General features: G+C 42.7%; 1 protein-coding gene across 2 annotated transcripts; it reads right to left on the minus strand.

Moving 5' to 3' along the window:
- Positions 1 to 5,910, minus strand: LOC136517455 (boron transporter 4-like). Of its 2 annotated transcripts, none has more exons than XM_066511016.1 (14): positions 5,757 to 5,910; positions 4,555 to 4,661; positions 4,140 to 4,222; positions 3,612 to 3,804; positions 3,380 to 3,518; positions 3,138 to 3,303; positions 2,888 to 3,054; positions 2,611 to 2,784; positions 2,262 to 2,357; positions 2,060 to 2,176; positions 1,287 to 1,609; positions 846 to 1,113; positions 598 to 729; positions 1 to 481 (listed from the first exon to the last, which is right to left on the minus strand). In XM_066511016.1, exons 2-14 carry the CDS (start codon positions 4,659 to 4,661, stop codon positions 383 to 385), a joined length of 2,064 nt encoding a protein of 687 aa, XP_066367113.1. In that variant the 5' UTR covers positions 5,757 to 5,910; the 3' UTR covers positions 1 to 382. The 2 variants fall into 2 exon arrangements, with proteins under 2 accessions (XP_066367113.1, XP_066367114.1); XM_066511017.1 differs by lacking the exon at positions 5,757 to 5,910 and adding an exon at positions 4,794 to 4,829.
- Positions 5,911 to 17,217: the final 11,307 nt, after the last annotated feature.

Raw genomic sequence — 17,217 nt, forward strand, 5'->3', positions numbered from 1 at the left:
TTATGATCTATCCTCAGGTCCAAAAAAAACTATGTAGCCACTGTGGGACTAACTCAATACAAATAAACCCTTCAAAACACACGTTAATTACAAGCGCTTGTATTGTATCCTCCGTCGCCAAAATCTCAAATCTGAAATTGAGGGTTAGATGTGTTCAACATGCATTTCTTTTCGTCTTTACATTTTTTTACAAACAATTTCCAGCTCTTGAGCATGTCCAGTTCTGCTACATTCCTCTGCCCACCCCCGTGTAATTGCCCCAAAGTCCGTACCTAAAATGAGTTACTTGCTTCAGAAAATAATCTCGTGAGCGATCAGGCCATGAGACTTCGCACCCCCATGCTTAATTGGAGTTCCGATTCAGAAACAATGGTTACTCCCCTTATTGTTCCATGATTCTTGGAATCCGAGAAGGAGCCCGAGAAAGCTCTCTCCGAGAAGGAGCCCGAGAAAGCTCTCTCGTCATCTTGACAGAGTTAAGCTGCCAAACCAAAACAATAAAGCAATATCAAGTTCCAACTCCAACGTTCAAGGGGAGACCTTTAATCTTACGAAAACCAGTGGCACTAACTACAAATTGTTTGCGCGAAATGTTACCTGGAGTAGTCTCCCATCACGGAAGCTAGAGTTCCTGCGCTTCAGCTCTCCACGGTGAGTCGTGAATTCCTCCAGTATTTCAGAAGCATATCCAGGCTGAGCATCTCTGCTGCGAACAGACTCGTCCTCACACTGCGTGAGAAGGGACATGTTAACAATCAAGAGATGAAGTAGCCTTGTTGCATAATATATATGCTAGGAAAGTGAATGGGCAAATTGATAAAACAAGGTAGGTCAGGACTCCATACCACTGACGGATCAGGCGTAAAACCTTCGAGTTCTTCGTACTCGGCTGCATCTAATTCTCTCAGGTGTCTCAGATCGAAATATTTCGGGATCAGGTGCTGCCTGATGACAATGAGAAAGAAGAAGAGCAACGGGAAGAGGATTCCTGCTACTGGTATCCATGTCATCCCAAAGACGATCAACAGATAGATTAGCTGGAAGAGTGTGAAGGCACATATTGTGTTGAAAGGCACCGACTCCATGAAGGATGCGTGTGCTCCTTCAAGAACCCTGCCAGAGTTATAACAAAACAAACAAATAATCACTGCGAGGTCTGGTGGCTTCGTAGATCAAAACTGGGTTTAGTTGAGCCCAACTGAAGCACACATAGCCTTTTTTCATAGGTACACTACATACCTAAGGTGATAAGAAATGAAAATTTTACTACAGCTGTCAGGGCTTACTTGTAGCGCCTTTGAGGCGTGATGAAAAGAAGTTGTATCCTCTCCCAGAACTGGTTCCCGGGAAGGCTGTCGATGGACATATAGGCGAAGTAACCCCAGAGGACTGATGTCGGTATCCTCTGAATGAGCGGTGTAATTCCGATACAACCAGCAATCAACAGGGACTGCAACAGATTGCTTACTCTCTGCTCGTTCACCCGGACAGGCAAGTAGGCATCTACATGCTTTTCAGGATCAAATACTTCAGGCACTGTCCCTGCTCCGTTCCCCTCTGGAATAATTGTATCCTTCAAGTCCTTCAGATCTTTGTGTGCGGAAACAGACTGCACAATTTTACAGATGATTTCTTAGTGTTTTTCAGATAGTTGATGAGATTTTCATTTTTTTGTCTCTTACATTACATAAGTATTATCAGGATGATTTTTGGAGAAATTTCTGAAACAATGAGTAGGGGAATGATTTCAGACAGTAATATTCCAACACTTGCAACAAAGGTAAAAATAAACTCTGAAAGAGAAAGCACAACAAAATAGAGGCATCAAACAAAATGGAACAGCATTGTAATTTAGGGACAGTATGCAGTTAGCCTTTACAAACTCTAGAAAGATGTCGCCATTATAGGTTTACAAACATTCTTCAACTAACTCTAATATCTATCATCTGAAATAATTGGGTGCACTTGATTAGCCACCACGACAACTAACAGAGCCTTAGCAATTCAGTGAGAAGAAGATGGAATGTGATAGTGTAAATGTTTGGTGGATAATACTCACGTCGCCTCCATGGTCCATTTTTATGAAAACATCTTGCATTTTTCCATAAACTTCGGAACTGGTAGCATTATTCATCATGCCCTCCTTCGCAGTTTGGACCATCTTTTTGCGAAGCAACTATTTGAAATGAAAGAGAGCCAGAGAGGGCAGATGAGCAAATTTAACTGTATAACAGACCACAGGTATGCATGTGAACACCAACCTGCCTCTTGAGGACAGCTAGGCTTCTTGTATGCATGGGAGACTGGGGAAGTACTCCATTAGATGGAGGAATGCCAAGAAGGCCACAGATCAAGGTCTAGACCACATTTCCATCGTATGAGAAGAAGAAACATATTAATAAAGCGTCTGATATCATGTTTGTCTATAAAAAACGCTATCACATATGCAATTCTTAACTACTATGTGCAACCATTAATTTCTTATGTTTTTCCAGTTCCAAGCAGTGGGAATTCATTGGTAAACTATCCAAAACTTTTTTTTATTAAGTGACATCCCTAATTTAAAACACTGCTATGTTAAAGAAGTAACTACAAAATAGCATGACATACTGTCAAGCTCAGGATCAAAATGTCATAATGGTAGGCTGATGGGTTCTTCAAATTAAATTCCTTCTGCTGAGCCATCTGTGAAGCTACACTGTGGTCAAAGAAATAGAGCCCTGCAACCATCGCCGCAGGCACAATAGCCAGGAATATATGTGCTGGAGGGACTGAAAACAGATCCTGCAAGTTCATCAATGAAAAATGTGGAATAGCCATAAAAATATTCAAAGCTTGCAGAACTGCAATTCGATCCTGAAATCATTGTAACAAACTGTCTAATTACTTTTGCCACTGTCCAATGCTGGAGCGACTTGGGTTCCCAAGGAAGTGGGGTGAAGAGCCTCCTAGGGACCCCTGAAGGGATCTTGCTTGGCAATGAATATGACAATGCTGTCCACAGTATGACCATCAGTGGAACACCATAGTCAGCAATTAAGCTCCTTTGCCATCCTGCAGGTATTATCTGGAGCATATGTAATTATTGTGCTGAAACCGTCATGGAATCAAAAGTGCATATGTGCCACATGACAAACCAGTGCCGTATAGCGATGATCTTGCGCTCCTGCTGGCTAATGAAGTATATAGTACACCCATTGAAAAGATTAGTCCAAGCAGGCCATTAACATATAGCCACTGGAACTGGAATATTGGTTGACTTTGGTCATTACCCTCAGGGGCACTGAATTCACCGAACATCCCCTATGGCATATTACGTGATCAGCAACTAAAACTAAATCTGTAAATAATTCAGATTCAACAGATGTAAATTGCATACCTTGATCGCCTCTTGCATGAACAAAACTGTGATTAGCATTCCAAAAAGTTCTCCAGAAAACCTTGTAAATCTGTTTAGAATAGCTGCAACGTTAAACATTGCCATGAGGAACAGCATCACAGCCGTCCAGATGCAAACCCTGTCAAAGGCCCAATGAAAAGGAAATACAAATAACATTTAGTTGGGTAACCGATGAACAAATGCAGGATATATCATAGTTTTCAGCCCTTACCATGCAGCCCATGGCAGAAACATTTTTTCTCCCAGGTTTGGTTGGTTTTTGGCAAAATTGTAGATATAGGTGTACATGATAATAGTTGGTTCTGCAACTCCCACGATCAATAGTGGCTGTCCGCCTATTATTGAATGTATGATTCCACAAATAGCAGTTGATGCTAATGTCTCAACTGTGGTTAGTGTACCATCTGAAACATGTCAGTTTAATCGTCAGCAACTGTGCCTAAGAAAAAGGATTTAGGATTAACTTTTTTATTATTCTACTATTTCTATTCTACAATGTGAATTACAACCAATGGAGCAAACTGTTATTGTTTTTTCATATTCCCATGTTTCAAACTATAATTGACATGCTGTTAAAATGGCTATGATCTTTCCCTTTTTTGTTCTTTTTTTTAGGGGGAATTTTCCCCTTTTTCTTTTTTATTACTGAGAGAGAGAGTGATAGAAGGAAAGTGCAGTGTGCCATGACAGTAACCTCAGATCAAATATTCATCCTGGTGGTGAGAGCAGGATAACCAACCTGTATCTTTGCTCAATTGCTCCCCAAAGGCTATAACAGGAACTGCAGATGCAAAGAATATGTAGAGTGTCGGTGCCAATATCCTGACAACAGAATTCATGTAGCACAGTGAACACAACAGGCTAAATCATGGCCTTGTTTAGATACCCTCAAAATTCCAAGTTTTTTCACTCTCTCTCCATCACATCAATTTTTAGCCGCTTACATGGAGTATTAAATGTAGGTAAAAAAATAACTAATTGCACAGTTTAGTTCGAAATCACGAGATGAATCTTTTGAGCTTAGTTGGTCCACGATTGGACAATATTTACCAAATAAGACGAAAGTGCTACTATTCATCGGGTTGAAATTATTCGCAATCTAAACAAGGCCCATGATGAGATGTCAAGCAGTTACAACATGGTGTTGCGCAAACCTTAGACCAGAACGAAATCCATGGTTCCAGTCTAGTTTGTAGCAAGCTGCTCTTCCTTTCAAATCCTCAGCCACTCCACTAAATGGAGCTTTATTAGGTCCCGACATCTGAACATGGAGGTAAGAAATAATCAAATAATGTGCTTGTAAAGCCATGGATGGGTTTTACAAACCAGCCATAAGTCAAAGTGCGTCACAAACAGTATTCACAGAAAAATGTCTGGGGTTCCACAACATTACCGCATAATACACAGCTTATAATGAGATGTTATCTCTGGAAAAGAAAAAAAACAAGTAGCATTAGAAGGCTAGTCAGTTGTGCGTGTGCCTATTTGTTTTATTGCATTGCATATATAGCACACATGACCAACGGACTTTGACTCGTCTTGAGATCATCACCACATGATCGAGTTTCTATTATTATTATTATTATTTTTGAACGAGATAATAGGCAAAACAGCTGCCGATTATATTAAAAAAAATAAATCCATATTACAACAGAGCAACGGGATCTTAGAAGGTTGAACGACAACCACTAAAACAACAAAAACCTAATGCTATCTTTAGCTTGATATCAGCACATTTTTCATGAGCATACTGACCCAATATAGGTTTCACACAAACAAAACAGGACCATGGAAGATTACATGGGCACATAAATTTGATAGACAATCTAAACGAACGAATTTCATCATTTAGCACAACCAACAAAAATTCAGGTGGATCTCCTCTACACATAAGTATGCAACCAGTCAAAGGAAATTCAAAAGGCATTAGTTACACACACAGACAAGAACAGATAGCGTTAAGGGCTCCTTTCTCCTAAAAAATTAGCAAACCCAAGTAAACTACACGCAAATGCGTGCCGTTAGGTATTAAAGCACGGGAAATTTAAGTTGCAACACCACGCCAAAATCAACCCATGGAATGGAATTGCCGCATTCTTCTAAATAAAAGTTCATTCAGGTCTAGCCGTACGATACAATTGCGCATGACCCCCAAATGTTATACAGGAGCTTCCGAAATGGAATAATTGCCTGGAAACGAATAAGAGCTGAACGAATGCGATGATGGCAAAAATTTTATCCTATAATAAACACGAACCCAAACGACCCAGAATCGAAATCTCCCGATCGATAGGCCGGCCAATTGAGCACTCAGACAGCAACAGCAAAGCAATGCAGGCGCGTGAACACCTCTCACCTAATGCAGCCCCTTGGTCGTGGAGGGGCGCCGAAGCCTGGGGGCCGCCGGGCCACCGCCACGCGAGGCGGGGAGCCCTAGGCGTCGGTGGGCGGAGGCGCGGGGGGCCGGAGTGGAGCCGAGGAGGGCACCGGGGGAGGGCGCCCCTCCATTTTCATGCTATTTAAAGATGGCGCGGTGTCCAAATTGGTGGGATCGGCGGCAGAGAGCGGGGAGAGAGGCGAGCAAAGAGGAGGAAGGCAAGGCGTCTTTTTTTTTTTTTTTTGGGCGATAAGGAAGGCAAGGCGTCGCGCACGTGCGCTGTGTGCCTGCTCCAACTGCCGGCTAAAATTCAAAGAATCCTGATCCTTCAAAACATGCCCAAGGATATAGCACAGTTGGTATGATGCACATGTCTTTCTGGCGACGTCCATGCAGTGGCCGAGTACCGGTATAGATGGTCAAATGGGGCGGCCTACATGGCCCAGGCCTGCTGAAGGGCATGGCCTGATTAAGGTCGGGCCGACACGACCTGCTCAACCCTTTGTGTCATGCCGTGCCAGTCCACAAGCCGTTCTCGCGTTGGTCGGGGTTTGTGCACCGTCGTCGGAAGGGAAGGTAGGAGAGGAGAAGAAAGCCGCAAGGAGGGGAGAGAAGTCTTGAACCAGATATGCGTGAGGGTGGCGGTGGATGGGAGTATAAGAGATTTTATCTCGGTAGTATTAGGATAGGTTAATCGGTACGTATTGGACCGGCATGCTGGGTCGTGGGATAAGCCTAGGCACGGCCTTCTCATCGGGCTAGGATGATACGGGCACAACGGTCATCGGGTCGGACTGTGCTTGGACTGAGCCAAAATAGCAGGCCATAGACTGTGCATATGGGCCTCGAGCCATATGGCCATCTATAAGTATGGAAATATATATAGCAGGAGCCAACAAATCGTGTAGAATATACGGTTGTTTTTGAGGTGTAACTAAGGATGAAATCATATACATGTTGGTCCTAAGGCTAGTCTCAGTGAAGATTTCATGTCCTAATTTTTAAGATTTTTATGTGTTGAAAACAATATAGACAAGTTTTGTTTCTATGAAACTTATTTCATCCCATGAAATTTCCATTGTTTCTCTCTTCATCTATACTATGTTATATCAGTTTATTTAACACCGGTAAAACCCTACTAAGACTGGCATAAGGAAGCTCATCGGGTTCAGTTTCCACCCGCGGATGTCCATGGAGGTCCGAAATAGATCATTTTGAATAAAAACTCTTGTGTTTTATTCATAAACTTTTTATGTAAGCTATTAAGTTTGTTCTAAGTTGAGTCATGACTCATGAAATTATGTGTTTTTATTACCTCTTTGAAAGCCCTAGTTTGATTTTGGCTAATTAATAAAACATATTTGGACTAATCCTTGCATCTAAGTATGTGACTAGATAGGATGGTCCAATTCAAGTGAAGGAGCTAGGTGGCACTCATGAATGGAGATGGCCACATGAAATGAAGTCTATGATGGTGGTGTGTACATGTGATGATGATCAAGCTCCGGTCTTTGGAAAAGAAGAAAGAGAAAAATAAAATAGGCTCATGGCAAAGGTGATATCCATAGGACCATTTTATTTTCGGTGATCAAGACACTATAGAGAGTGTGATCACATTTAGGATAGATGGTCGTACTATTAAGAGGGGAGCTCTTATCGGACAACTCGATCATCTAGTGCCACTAGGTGTTGGAAAACTTGCATATGCATTTTAGGCCTAGTGCACATTCGGTGAGAAAGTGATTAACCTTTGAAAAATGATTGTGAAAATGCTAAAACACTTACACATGATGGTGAAACACTTGTGGTGTTGGCACATTTGCAAAAGGTGGTGAAAAAGGTGAAGAAAAGGAGGCGTTGTCGGGCTCGGTGTGCTGCCACGGGGGCACTGCCATGCCCTGCCCGGTGCACCGCCACCCCTAGGGCGGTGCCCACCTGACCCTAGCCGAGAGCAGCAGAGAAGGGCGTGGCACCGGTGTGTCCGGTGTACACCGCCGTGGTGAGGACGGTGCACCGCCTGGTCACTGCCTCTGGTGGGGGTGGTGCTGAAAGGTCCTTGTTTGGTTTTGGTAATTGAGTGACAACCTTAAGTGGACTAATGTGTTTAAGTGAGATACACAGGTGATTAGTCCACAGGTACATGTGTGTGAGCAACATATGCCATGAAGGTGGAAATGGCTCAGAGATGTTGCAAAGCTCACACATATGATGATGAAGGAGCTCATTGCACATGAGACATGACATTGAGTCATGTGATCAAGGTGGAGAAGATCAAGACAAGACTTGGCTTGATGGACTGGTTGCAAGAGTGAAGGGCAAGTCGGAGGCTTTGGAGCGATGGACCGCGTGGCGGTGAAGCTTGAGCAAGACTTGGGGCCGATGGACGAAGGCAACAGTGAAAAGTAAGTGAAGTCAAGATCGATGAACCAATACGGTCGCATGATGATATGAAGTGGATCATATTATTTGGTGATTGATTGGTGCATGTTTTGCATCAACAATGGAGGAGATGGAATGGAATGTGCAAGGCAAAGGTATAACCTAGGGCATTTCATTTCACCGGTCATAGGTGTGTAGAGAAGTTTATGATCGAGTTTAGGATAGATGGCCATACTATTAAGAGGGGCAAACTTGTTTGTATATTGGTCATCTAGTGCCACTCGAGTGATCTAACTTCGTATCATGGCTAGGATTGAGTGGCATGACAAGTTGAGTGGCTAATCCTTTAGAAAATGTTTGAGAAAAGTTAACACACATACACATGGTGGTGCACTTGGTGGTGTTGGCACATTAGCAAAGGAGAATAAGTTGGAGTTGATGAGGATCAACTCGGTGAAGAAAAGGAGGCAAAAGGAGGTCACTGTGAGTGACCGAACGCTGGCCTCGACAGGACCGGCGCGTCCGGTCAGTGGCAGCAGTGAAAGCGCATGGTCTCAGTCTTGTGACCGGACGCTGGTGCGAAGAGTGATCGGATGCATAGGGCCTATGTCTAGTCAGGCTAACGTACGTTGACGTAGGTAGGCGTGAGAAGACAGTGAGGACCAGACCCTGATCTACGTCCGGTCACCTATGATGGGACACGTCCGATCGCAAAACAGAGGCTCGGGGAGCTCTCTGGAAATGATCGGACTTAGGCGTAGCAGCGTCTGGTCATCCTCACGGTGCGTCCGATCACAACTTAACTATTGAGATCAGGCGCTCAGTATTTGAAGCCAGGGATGATGTGGCAGTCATCCGTTGACTGGACGCTGGCCGGGTGCGTCCAGTCGATCCGACCGGCGCGTTCGGTCAACCCGAGTTTTGTCCTGTGAAGGGGTTACGGCTAGTTTAGCCCGTGGGGCTATAGATAGAAAGGGTTCTCCGCCATGGCTACGTATGAACTCCTTGGGGGACTTTGTGTCGATGCTTGAGTGTGCTTAGGAGCCCTCCATCTTACATATGCTTGATAGTGATCATCCGATTATGTGAGAGAGCGATTCTAGTGCAATTACATCATGAGGTTGCATTGAGTGGCACTAGATGATTGAGTTACAAGCTAGTGGTGCTTGTTACTCTTGGAGGTTGCCACCTTCTAGATGGCTTGGTGGTGGTCTCTATCGAAGCCCGCAAGAAGCTTGCAAGGCGCTCTAGAAAAGAGCTTTGTGAGGGGCATTGTGCTCGACCCGCGGGAGCCACGAAGAGCAACTCTAGTTGAGCGTGTCATTGAGCTACCCTCACTTTCGGGGTAGGTTCTTGCGGTGCCCGACGTGCGGGCTTGGCGGGTGATGCCAATTGCCATTGAACCACCAAGTGAGCGGTTGACACAACGGGGACGTAGCGTGTTGGCAAGCACGTGAAACTCGGGAGAAAAATCACCGTGTCAACATTGTTCTTCCCGTTGGTTTGCAATCCCCTTACACAAGCTTATAATTACTTTCTTATACATTGTGCTTGTGTAGTTGCTCTTATAATTAGTTAGCTTGTGTAGCTTGCTAGTTACCTTCTTGCTTGTGTAGCATAGAAGTAGCTCCCTTGCGTGGCTAATTTGGTTTGTATAACCTTGTTAGTCACATTGCTTAGTTTGTGTAGCTAAGTATTTGCGCTCTCTAATTTGGCATTGGTTGCCTTGTTATTGAGCATTGCTAGTGAGGTTAGGACCTTTGTGCTTTTGCTTACTAGAATTGTGTAGGAGCTCCCCGGTGTGCAAAATACTAGTGGCATAGGTTTGTGTGACCTTGCTCCTAGAATTGGATATGTGAGCTCTAGCTAGCTCGGCACCTTTGTTGCCTATTTAGAATTTTTATAAGGTGCTTGTGAACTTTGATAGAGGGGTGTAGTCTTGGCTAGACCGATTATTTTAATTCCACATTTGTTTTGGTTAGCCGATGCGATTAAACTTAGAAAGGACTATTCACCCCCCTCTAGTTTGCCATCTTGACCTTACAAGTGGTATCGAAGCTAAGTCTCTCATTTGTGGTCTTCACCGACTTGAGAGGATGGCGTCTAGTGGGCTAGATGTTTGTGAGACACACATTTTTATGGCATAAACTTTACACTTTAGAAAAATCACATGCTTTATCATTTTCATGTAAAGGGACCTAAGTTTTGGTGGGTTGTCACTAGTGGTCTCACCCATGTCTTGGAGCATAGAAATCTCACCAAAGCTCATAGAGTTCTCTATTAACTTGATGCACATGCTTGTTGTTATCTAACAGATGCTTTGAGCTTTGATTTAATGAAAAGGATAAACTATGTGGGAACCGCTCGTGAGATATGGGAATCAATCAAACACACCTACGGTGATTCCTCCATGTGGGATGATGGCAAATTCAAGAAGGAGGATGATCACAATGTGGAGGCACATGAGCATGTTGAGCATGACCACAATTTGGTGATTGTGGAAGATTGCTCCACCTCATGATCAAGTGATAATGCTGATGATGCTACCACAAAATCACTTGACAAGATTGATGGTGATGCCTCAAGTGATGTACATGATGATCCTACCCCATGCACACTTGATGGTGATGATGGTTCATGCTCGGGCCATGATTGCGATGCTACTACAAGCCCATCCACTACACCATATTGCTTTATGTCATAAGGTGACACCAAGGTATCAAATGATAATGTGGTTGATCATGTTGATTCATATGATGAGCTTGTGAGTAGACTTGCTAGCATAACTATGTCTTTAGAAAATGAGAAAGCTAAAACATTGAAATTGGAAAATAAAAACTCATTTCTAAGGAACTCTTGTGAAGAATATAAGAAATTACTTGATAGTCTAAAATCTTCATATTGTGAGCTAAAATTGAATCATGAGATACTACTTGCATCTCATGAAGAATTATTAAAACAACATGCTTATCTCATTAAAGTGTTTACAAAAAAACTTAAAAATAATAAGAGCTCATCACATGGATCAAATGATAAATTGCAAAATGTTGCTAACCCTTGTGATGTAGGCAAGAAACATGTATCCACCTCTTGTGATGATTTATTAGAAATGCCATGTTCTTGACATATATATGCTTGTTCTACTTCTATGTCTTGTGAAATTAACCTTTTGAAGGAGAACAATGAGCTCAAAAATGAAGTGAAGAAATTGAGCAACAAGTTAGAGAGGTGCTACAACTCAAAAGTCACCTTTGAGCACATGTTAAAGACTCAAAGAAACTATAGTGACAAGTGTGGCATTGGCTTCAAGAAGAAGATGACAAAGGGCGAAAGAAATAGAGAAAGAAAGATAAAGAAGCTACAACAAAGAAAGCTCTCTCATACCATGTGCTACCGGTGTCATAAAGCGGGACATCTTGTAAATGGTTGCCCTAACATTGAGAAGCTCAAGAAGATAAAAGAAGAAGAGAGGCTAAAGCATGTCAAGTGCTTCAAGTGCGGCACTTGGGGTCATCTTACCTCTATGTGCCCAACCAAGCAATTGGTGAAGCAACAAGTGAAGCCTCAACCAAAGCCACAAGTTGAGCAAGAGAAGACACCCCAAGAGCAAGTCAAGATCTATCATGAAGATGATGGTGACTTGATGACGAAGAAGAAGAAAATAAGAAGGGGTGGAAAGGCAAGGCATCCAATGCAAACTCAAGATACCAAGATGATGAGCAAGAATGAAGATGAGAAAAAAGATTATGCTCACATCAAGTGCTTCAAGTATGGAAATACAGGACACTTTGCCTCTAAGTATCCTACCAAGCTTGAGAAGAAGGCTCAAGCAATCCATGAGAGGCAAGTGAAAGGTCCTTGTTTGGTTTTGGTAATTGAGTGACAACTTAGGTGGACTAATTATGTTTATGTGAGATACACAGATGATTAGTCCACAGGTACATGTGTGTGAGCAACATATGCCATGAAGGTGAAAATGGCTTAGAGATGTTGCAAAGCTCACACATGTGATGATGAAGGAGCTTAAATGCACATGAGACATGACATTGAGTCATGTGATCAAGGTGGAGAAGATCAAGACAAGACTTGGCTTGATGGACCGGTTACAAGCGTGAAGGGCAAGTCGAAGGCTTTGGAGTGATGGACCGTGTGGCGGTGAAGCTTGAGCAAGACTTGGCGCCAATGGACGATGGCAACGGTGAAGAGCAAGTGGAGTCAAGATCGATGAACCAATATGATCATGTGATGATATGAAGTGGATCATATCATTGTTGATCGTGTTGGTGCATGTGTTGCATCGACATTGAAGGAGATGGAATGGAATACGCAAGGCAAAGGTATAACCTAGGGCATTTCATTTCACCGGTCATAGGTGTGTAGAGAAGTTTATGACCGGGTTTAGGATAGATGGCCGTACTATCAAGAGGGGCAAACTTGTTTGCATATCGGTCATCTAGTGCCACTCGAGTGATCTAACTTTGCATTGTCGCTAGGATCGAGTGGCGTGGCAAGTTGAGTGGCTAACATCCTTTGGGAAATGATTGTGAAAATGCTAACACACATACACATGGTGGTGTACACTTGGTGGTGTTGGCACATTTACAAAGGCGGTGGTGTTTGCAGGGTTGAGATGGGTTTGGGTCCCTCTCTCCCTCCCGCCGAGCTTGCTCGGCGGGATTCGGCGCTTTCGGGAAAATGGAATGCCTATTTTCTATTGCGCCGGATGCAAATTCTTGTGGTTAGCACACTTGAGCAAGGGTGAAGAGAATGGAGAAGATGCTGGCGTCGGTCAACTGACCGGACGCTGGATCTGAATGCACCAGACGCTGGAAGGCTACGTCCGGTCAGGCTGACGTACGGTGACGCAGTAGCTGGAGTGTGACCGGACGCTGGCTGCGTCCGATCACGTTCGACCGGATGCGTCCGGTCATGCTCGGGAGCTTACTGGAAACGACCGGACGCTGGAGGTTCAGTGCCCGGTCAGTTGAGTGCTGCTACATCCGGTCAGGTCAAGTGACCGTTGGAACCGAGACACGTGGTCGTCTGTGGGGGTCCAGCGTCCGGTCAGCACGACCGGAGCGTCCGGTCGGCCCGACCGTTGCCCAGTGAAGGGGTAACGGCTAGTTTAGCCCTTGGGGCTATAAATAGAAGTGGCCCTCGGCCATGGCTGGTGCGGAGCACCTCAAGGGACTTAGTGTCCATGCTTGTGAGTGCTTGGGAGCCCTCTATCACACATATACTTGATAGCGATCATCCGATTGTGTGAGTGAGCGATTCTAGTGCGATTACATCGTGAGGTTGCATCGAGTGGCACTAGGTGATCGAGTTGCAAGCCGGTGGTGCTTGTTACTCTTGGAGGTTGCCACCTCCTAGACGGCTTGGTGGTGGTCTCCGTCGAAGCGCGCAAGAAGCTTGTGCGGCGCTCCGGAGAAGTGCTTGTGAGGGGTACTTGTGCTCGCCCCGCGGGAGCCGCGAAGAGCAACTTAGTAAAGCGTGTCATTGAGCTACCCTCACTCAAGGGGTAGGTTCTTGCGGCGCCCGACGTGCAGGCTTAGCGGGTGATGCTAATTAGCCGCTGAACCACCAAGTGAGCGGGTCGACACAACGGGGACTAGCGTGTTGGCAAACACGTGAACCTCGGGAGAAAAATCATCGTGTCAACCTTGTTCTTCCTGTTGGTTTACATCCCCGTTACACAAGCTTGCGTTTACTTTCATATACATTAAGCTTGTGTTGTTGCTCTTGTAATTAGATAGCTTGTGTAGCTTGCTAATTACCTTCTTGCTTGTGTAGCATAGAAGTAGCTCCCTTGCGTGGCTAATTTGGTTTTAGTAACCTTGTTAGTCACATTGCTTAGTTTGTGTAGCTAAGTATTTGCGCTCTCTAATTAGGCATTGGTTGCCTTGTTATTGAGCATTGCTAGTGAGCTTAGTTAGCTTTGTGCTTTTGCTTACTAGCATGTGTAGGAGCTCCCTTGTCGCTTAAAGTACTAGTGGCATAGGTTTGTGTAACCTTGCTCCTAGAATTGTTTAGGAGAGCTCTAGCTAGCCCGGCACCTTTGTTGCATAATTGTTATCTTTGCAAGGTGCTAGCGAACATATATAGTGGGGTATAGTCTTGGCTAGACCGATAGTTTTAATTCCGCATTTGTATCGGTTAGCCGACGTGATCAAGTTTTAGAAAAGACTATTCACCCCCCCTCTAGTCGCCATCTCGACCCTTCAGCAAGGCAATGGAAAGCACCACATGAGTAAGGAAGAGAAGGCTCAATCAAAAAGAAAGTGCTACTCATGCCGGGAAAGGGAACACATGGCACATTCATGGCCCCTAGGTAACACTCCTAAGCCTATTTTAATTGATAATGATTCTATGCTTAGGAAGGATGATAATGGTACCTCTATGGTTGCTATTGCAAAATATCCTGCTACTCATACTAGGGCTTTACCTAAGTATGTTGCACCTAACTTGAGAGGACCCAAACTTATTTGGGTACCATCAAAAAGTGGATGATTGATTGTAGGTACCATCGGCATTAGAGGCTTGATTCAATTGATTTAATATTGATCATCATATGTTGAATCAAGATATGAAGCCTAGTGCACATCCAAACCCAATGCCATGATAATTGAGTGAAGTCCAAATGTGCTACATCATACAAGTGCTATAATTCAAGTTGTTGGTGATTCATTGGATATATTTGATGGCTTGCAAATAATTGAGTTAAAGCTTGCTAATTGGATGATCATGAGCTAACCAAGGTATATCTCTTGTTGATCATTTCATTTGGGTGCATATGAGTTGATCGAATTGGATAAATTTGCAATGTTGCTTGCTATAAGATGGTTGAATGGATAATTGATTAGTAGTCAAGTTTGGATTGATTTGTGTTGGATAAGTTCATAAGATGATATTTAGTAAGTGGATTGAATGGATTTATGTCTTGTGAAAGTATTCAAACAAGTTAGTTTCAAGTTTGATTCACATTTGATGAATATAGCTCAAATGATTAAAATTTGTCCTATATTGAAATCTGAGTGAGCTGTGATCTTAGCCATGTTTGAGTAATCAAAACTTATTGGATTGGCATAAAAAATGATTTACATTCTCTATACTTATGGTATAAGATGTTGTACAAATTTCATGAGAATTAAATAAGATATGCTTCGGTTGTGGAGTGGATCTTGTTAGCTATAGTGTAGCAGTTTTTAGCATGTAGCAGTGGTGGAAGATAAGATTCCTGGCAGGTTCATATGAGATGAGATGAAGCTCAAATTTTACAGCTGCTAGATAACTTAGTGAAACACATTTTCACCAAATTTGATGGTATTTGGATTTGTACTTTGGGAGATATTCATTTTTCTTTGAAGGGTACAGAATCTGCCAGAAAAGTGATAATTATTGGATTAATTAAGAGTCACTTTGGTTGAAAGGTCCTCAAGTTGGAAACATGTTTACTAGTGTTTGAGGTATCTAAGTTTAGTTTTGAGATGATCTAGAAGTATGGCAAGAAAAGAGTACAAGGCTATTTGATTGTGGAAGTGTACTTTGCACACATTTGGTACTCAAGATGAAGATGAAGATCAAACTCAAGATGAAGATGAAGTTTAAGTTCTAAGTGATGATTGGAGATCATTTGGTAGAGAGAAAAGGACTTAAACAAGTAGAAAGGAAAGACTTAAAGAAGAAATCAAGGTTACTCATCAAGTTAAGTCCATCACTTGGATCAATCGACCAAATTATTTCAAGTGAGTGTCAAGAATGCTTCTTTAGAGAGAGGTCACTTCTCCCTAGTGTAGGGGCTTGCCGCCTATGTGTAGGTAAACCAAGTGTGGTGCTTGGAAGGCTAACATAGAAGTGGTGATCCAAGGAACATTCTGAGATGCTTAGTTGAAGCAATCAAAAGGGTTGATCAAGAAAAGCAAGCAACACTCAAAAGAGAGCTAGTCATGATATTTCAAGTGGTATTCCAAATAGTTCTCTCATGCAAGCATTGATCAAGAAAAGGAGCAAGCCAACCACAACAAGAAGTGCACTTGATCATTAGTGGTTCTCATTTCATATGGGTGAAGAATGGACTCTATCTATGATGATTGGTCTTCACCAAGCTTATAATTAGACTTCACATTGCTATTGGAGAAATGAATTGGAATCTATGTGACTATTCTCTACTCCAACATAGCAAAGGTATCATTGTAATGTGCATGATCATTTCATCCCTTACTAGTATGCGATTAGTGCATATAGTACATGCTTTATAGGATCATGCATAACAAATAAAATGTTTAAATTCATAGCCTACCACTATTGCTTGAATGATTAGTTGATCTAGTGGTTAGTATATGAATTATTCATGAACTAGTGAAACCAAAGTACTTGATTTAATTGGATTGTTAAATAAGTGACAAATACAACATTGGCAAGATAACCCTTGTAAGAGGTGTGAAGAAGCTTGTCATTGGTTTAAACCAGACTTGGAAGCTAGGCAAATCAATTTAGTTCAAGTCAATCATAGAAGCTCATAATAGTGATAAGAGTACAAGAACAAGACAACAATGCAAATGGATATCTAGTTTGTTAGTTTCAAGTGGTATCTAGACTTAAGTATTTCATCAAGAATTCACGAGTGATGTCTAGATCAACTCACAAGTGATATCCTATAAGTGGTACTCATGAGATAGCAAAAGTTACAAGAAATGTTTTTTTATTGATAAATCCAACAAGTGGTTTCATACTAGAAAATTCTTTCAAGTGGTATCATATCTACACGTGGTATCAATCATGCAAGACGATGGTTCCACAAGTGATCCTCAACTTTAAGTGATCATCAAATAAAGAATGCATCCCTCACCTACAAGAGCTCAAGTTTATCAAATGGATGACCCATGCTATGACATAGGAGGAGGTTTCCCAATAAATTAGTATCAAGATCAAAGATTCTATGTGTGGTATCTCAAGAAACCCTACTAGTGGTACCTACAAGTGGTATCTACAAGTTGCGTCATTCCAATAATCAAGTGATGTTCATAAAAAATGCAAGATTCAAGCCTCAACCATCTAACCC

The sequence above is a fragment of the Miscanthus floridulus genome, chromosome 17, assembly GCF_019320115.1.
Source record: "Miscanthus floridulus cultivar M001 chromosome 17, ASM1932011v1, whole genome shotgun sequence".
Classification (NCBI taxonomy): Eukaryota; Viridiplantae; Streptophyta; class Magnoliopsida; order Poales; family Poaceae; genus Miscanthus; species Miscanthus floridulus.